General features: G+C 46.9%; 1 protein-coding gene across 1 annotated transcript; it reads right to left on the bottom strand.

Annotated features, from left to right (window-relative positions):
• Window positions 1-232: 232 nt before the first annotated feature.
• Window positions 233-4,435, bottom strand: LOC141628601 (uncharacterized). The gene is made up of 4 exons (XM_074441719.1): window positions 4,352-4,435; window positions 2,972-3,800; window positions 1,981-2,445; window positions 233-1,620 (listed from the first exon to the last, which is right to left on the bottom strand). The coding sequence occupies exons 1-4, from the start codon at window positions 4,433-4,435 to the stop codon at window positions 233-235; spliced, it is 2,766 nt and encodes a 921-aa protein (XP_074297820.1).
• Between the last annotated feature and the right edge of the window lie 1,164 nt (window positions 4,436-5,599).

A 5,599-nucleotide genomic window follows, 5' to 3' on the forward strand; every position in this document is an offset into this window, starting at 1 on the left:
AGAGGAGGGTTTATTACTTCTTTAAAGAGGAGAATCCGGATTGATCTGGCGGCGGCAATGGCGATGATGACGATGACTGTGACGGTGATGGGGTAGACTGGTCGTTGAGGGGAAGCTCATTGTTTGAGGATATTATGTGGGGGAGGGGAAGCTCAGAGTATACATGTGTGAATAATAAAACACTTGCAAGACCTTGTTTATTTTTTTTTTGAAAATAAACCAATGCGGTTTATCATATATTAATTAAATCCTGTTCCGCAACATTCGCAAAAGACAACGGCAAAACATCCAACCAAAATCTCCTACCTATGATCCATGGCGAAGCATGAGCTACTAAGTGAGCTAGCTTATTACAATCCCTACGAGTATAATTAAAAATAACAGAATCAAAAGACGGAACTAAACTTAATATTTCTTTGTAAATGAGAAAAATATCGCTACGCCCCTTCTTTCCTCCCTGTAGATCAGCAACCACGTTAAGACAATCGCTTTCGACGATAACATTCCGCATCCCAACACACCGAGCCTCCTTCAAACCAAGTAGAACAGCCTCCGCCTCAGCCATTTGCACGGGACAAACACCCTCAGCCTGAACCGACACTGCCCAAGCCACCCTGCCATCACCGTTCCTGCAAACTGCTCCCAAACCTACACCCATTCCCTCCTTAACGCCTGCGTCAACACTAATCTTCCACACACCACCACTCGGCCTACTCCAGCGACCCCCCTCCAACGAAATCCCCTGCCTCCTTTGCTCCTCAGACCTATCCTCCGTTAAGAATTTCATCTCCCAAACCACATCCGTCACCCTCCTTACAACTCTCTCACCCGTCCACATTCCATTGTCAAATAACAATTTATTTCTCTGTTCCCAAATCACCCAACAAGAAGTCATAAAAAGAATCCGTTCCTCCACCCCCATAGCACGTAGCTCGACCTCCACCCACTCCCTTATGCGCAAATTTCTATGACTCCTAAAAACCTCCAGCCCCACCATTTCCCAGACCTCCTCATTCCAGCCGCAATCTCGAACCATATGGATACAAGACTCCTCGCCATCGTGACACTTAGGACAAGAACAATCGAAGTCCCGAACCCGGGTCGCAATATTACTTTTAACCGGTAGCGCATCACTACACAGCTGACACATGAATACTTTAATTCTTGGTAATACCGGCGTGCTCCAAATCGCCTTCCAAAGCCAGCTCCCCATCGAAGTATCGGACTGCTCCCCTTCATCACTTTCATCCGCAGCTAACAACCGGTATCCCTCCCGAACCGAGTACTCCCCATCACGCGCTCCATCCCAGCACCAACTATCCTCCTGGGCTAATTCACTCAGCCTTATACTCATAATCCTCTCCGTTTCAAAAGGTAGAAACATAGCCCCAACCTTCTCCCTATCCCACCTTGCTTCCCCTGCCACCATCAGCTCATCAACCTTCATCTCCAGATCGAAACCACCTCGCGGCGAGATCACACACCTGGAAGACGTACCAGGTATCCACGGGTCCAGCCACACCCTCGTTCCCTTCCCGTCTCCCACCCGCCTCCGGACACCCAACCTCATCACATGCTTTGCATCACAGATACTCCTCCAAGTATAACTTGAATTATTCCCTACCACAGCATCCATAAAAGAACAATTCGGAAAATACTTACCCTTCAGTACTCAGACCATTAGGCTCTCCTCATTAGAAATCAACCGCTAGGCTTGCTTTGCTAAAAGAGCTAAATTAAACTTACCAAAATCTCGAAAACCCATCCCCCCCTTAGCCTTTGCACGACACATTGCCTCCCATGCCACCCATGATATTTTCCTTTTCCCATTCTCCGAACCCTACCAAAATCTCGAGACAATAGAACGAAGCTCGTCACAAAAATTAGCTGGTAACTTTAAAACTTTCATCGCATAAGTAGGAATAGATTGGGCAACCGCCTTTATCAAAGTCTCCCTACCCGCTCGGCTAAAAAACTTACCACGCCAACCCTGCATCTTGCTATACAATTTGTCACGGACAACCTTATTAAGAACCTGTTTGGAGTGACCGATAACCGTTGGTAAGCCTAAATATTTTCCTTGCTCCTGCACAACCTGAACACCCAACACCGAAGCCACCTTATCCCTTCGCCAAGCAGCTGTGCCCTTACTAAACGACACTGTAGTCTTCTCCTTACTAACCAACTGCCCAGAAGCACTCTCATACTGACCCAACAAGTCCATGACAACCCCGGCCCGAGTCTCGTTAGCTTTAACAAAAATTAAACTATCGTCTGCAAAGAGAAGATGTGAGACAACCGGCGAAGACGGTGCCACCCGGATTCCATGAAGCACTCCCTCCTCCACCTTCCGCCTAATCATACTTGATAGCACTTCTGCACATAGAATAAACAAATAAGGAGATAACGGATCCCCTTGACGCAATCTCCTACCAGGTACAAACGCTGCAGACGGAGACCCATTAATAAGCACTTAATACGACACAGTTCGAATACATCTCATCACATTACCTACCCAGTGCCCATCAAACCCCATAGCTAGCAGAACCTTCTCCAAAAAAACCCATTCAACTCTATCATACGCCTTCGCCATATCCAACTTTAGCGCCATATGTCCCCCCCCCACTACGAGCATTCTTCATGTAATGAAACATCTCAAAGGCAACCAAAATATTATCAGAAATTAACCTCCCGGGAGTAAAGGCACTCTGATTCTCCGAAACTAAACATCCCAGAAATTGTTTCAATCTGTTTGCGAGCACTTTAGCCACTAACTTGTACAATACATTGCATAAACTTATCGGTCGAAAGTCAGTGAATTTATCCGGCGCCTTCTTTTTTGGGATTAACACGATATGAGTACTATTTATAATTTTAGGGCTCTCACCACCTTTTAAAATACGAAGAACCATCCGTGTAACAGACGGACCCACAATATGCCAATAAGTTTGATAAAAGAGTGCGTTCATACCGTCAGGTCCAGGTGCTTTCAGGGGATGCATTTGCTGTAACGCCTCGAACACCTCTTCTCCCTTATACTCAGCCCTTAAACTTTCATTCATTGCCAACGTCACCCTATCCTTGAGTCCTTCTAGTAGCCCATCAAAAGCATCTGGCTGCGAAGATGTAAACAGAGAACTAAAGAAATCTACAGCCGCACCCTTTATCCCATCTTCCCCAGTCACAACTCGCTCCCCTTCGACAATAATCCTGCCAATCCGATTCTTTTTCTTCCGCTGCCCCGCCTTTCTATGAAAGTACTTGGTATTTCTATCACCCTCCTTCAGCCACAATGCCCTCGATCTCCGTCTCCAGAAGACTTCCTCCTGCTGCAATAGAAAATTAATGTCTTTAATGACAGCCTTCCTTTCTCGCACGTTCTCCACGGTTCGCTCATTGTTATTCAACCACTCCAACCGTCTCCTCTTCCGACTCAAATCTCTCATTATCTTACCTATACTCACCCCCTTCCACTTCTGCAATTCTCGCGAACACCTAGCAATAGTTTCCACGACATTCCAATCTTCTTCCTCCCACATTTTCTTAATAGTATCCTCACACCCTTCCTCCCCCACCCATATTTGTTCAAAATGGAAATTACGCACCCGTGGCCCGTCAAGCCTCTCACGGCCATCCAGTACCACCTTAACAGGCGAGTGATCCGACCACTCACGGTTCATATTAATCACTTTCGCATACGGGAAAAGTTCCCGCCATCCCTCATTACTAAACGCACGATCCAACCTACATTGCCTATTATCCACCCCTGCTTCTCCATTGTCAAAAGTAAATTCATACCCCTAAAAACCCAAGTCACTTAGTTCACACACATCCACAGCCTCTCTAAAATTGTTCATTTGTCGTTGTGCCCTATTGCCCCCTTCATCTCATGAGCATAAAGTATTTCATTAAAATCCCCCACACACAACCACGGAGTCCGTGACTCAGCTGCTAAGGACCGGAGTAGCTCCCAAGATAAGTAACGATCTTGAACTGCCGGCCACCCATAGAACCCCGTACATCTCCACTCAATACCATCTATCCGGATATCGAAATCCATAAAATGAACAGAAGCAGATCGAAACACAACATGAACATCCCTCCGCCACATAAAAGCCAAACCCCCAGACCTCCCTACACTATCCACCGCCATACCAACATAATCCTCAAAACGTAAAAAAAACTGAGTTCATCTCCTCACTACTCAGCTTCGTCTCACACAGAAAGACCAAAGCTGGGGCCTCCCTCCGAACAAGATTCCGGAGCCCACCAACCGCAGAGGGATTGCCCAGCCCCCTACAGTTGAGACTCAAGAGATTCATTGGGCCCGGCGGAGTTGACTCGGGTCAACCTCCGCCTCAGATATATACACATCTCTGTGACAAAAAATTTTCTTCAAACCAATATCAAACTCTTCATCATCATTAGCCCTCATCCGTTTTTGGTTTACGTTTAATATCTTATCAGCTGCTAACTCAGACGAAACCAAAACTCCCCCTGTTCCACACGCCCAGCCCGCTGCCATTTCCTCCCATTAGATTTTCCTAACGCTAACGGCTCCACCCTACCAGTCTCCCTATCAACCTTCTCGGGCATAATCTCACCAGGCTGCTCTATAGACTTCATGCTATTCTCAATAACCTCCACCATCTCATCACCCCTAACTCCAGCATTCATAATATCCACATCCTGCCTTCCAATATGTCCACCACCCTCCCATTGCAGAGTCCCGATGCTACCTACGCCACCATTCCCCTGCCCCTCTTGCGCACTCCCCTCCAACACACTCTGCAGCTCCACACCTCCCTCGCCCTTTTGAAACTTGGCCTTGCTAGATAAAGCAATACGTTTCAGCTTCGCAGTCATCTCCTCTTCGCACCGACGGTACTCCTCGTCAAACTCCGGTCTCAAATGTCTGCTAGTCTTACGCCCCTCAGCAACACCCGCCTTTCCACCCTTCCACGGCGAAGCACGCAGTTTCTCCCCATAAATCAGATTATCCTCATCATGCGGTCCACTATCACAATCTTTGAGACCATGACCCAAAACACCACACCCATAGCAAAAGAGCGGTAGCCTCTCGTACTTTACTTCGAAAGTGTTAACCTTCCCATATGCCAATCTAACTTCCACCGATGGTTGAAGTGGCTTTCGTATATTATGAAGAATCTGAACTCGAACCGCCTTCTCCTGCTCCGGGTAAGGAAGTACGTCACGCACTATGTATGTCCCCAGCTGCTCCCCCAATCTCTTCAAATTAGCTTCATTAGTACGACCTTTAATTGGGAGGTCGTATATACGAGCCCAAATTGGTAACCTATCAAGAATCGTTTCAGACAGCTTCCCCTCCCCACTAGGTTCATTGAAGCACCACACAAACTTGTCAAAGTGCCATGGTTGGCCCTCAATAACCCTAGCCTTATCCCTTTCGTCCTCAAATCTGAATATGAAAGTTCTCTCCTTGGCATCGAGTACATTACTCATCACCTTCCCCGTTGGATTCCATAAACGAAGCATCGTATCAATGGCGGCTTTACTATTTATCGTCTTCGTAGCCCAAATCTTGCCAACAAGTATCTTTTCCGCCTGCCTTTCAATG

This window comes from Silene latifolia, chromosome Y (assembly GCF_048544455.1).
Source record: "Silene latifolia isolate original U9 population chromosome Y, ASM4854445v1, whole genome shotgun sequence".
Lineage (NCBI taxonomy): Eukaryota > Viridiplantae > Streptophyta > Magnoliopsida > Caryophyllales > Caryophyllaceae > Silene > Silene latifolia.

Excerpts from the sequence above, each read along its gene's own strand:
- LOC141628601 (XM_074441719.1), bottom strand. The coding sequence starts at position 4,435 with ATGAGGGCTAATGATGATGAAGAGTTTGATATTGGTTTGAAGAAAATT. Across the intron at positions 2,446-2,971 it reads GAAAGCACCTGGACCTGACG|CGTTTGTACCTGGTAGGAGA; the intron begins GTATGAACGCAC and ends CTCCGTCTGCAG. Across the intron at positions 1,621-1,980 it reads CAAGATGCAGGGTTGGCGTG|GGAATAATTCAAGTTATACT; the intron begins GTAAGTTTTTTA and ends ATGCTGTGGTAG.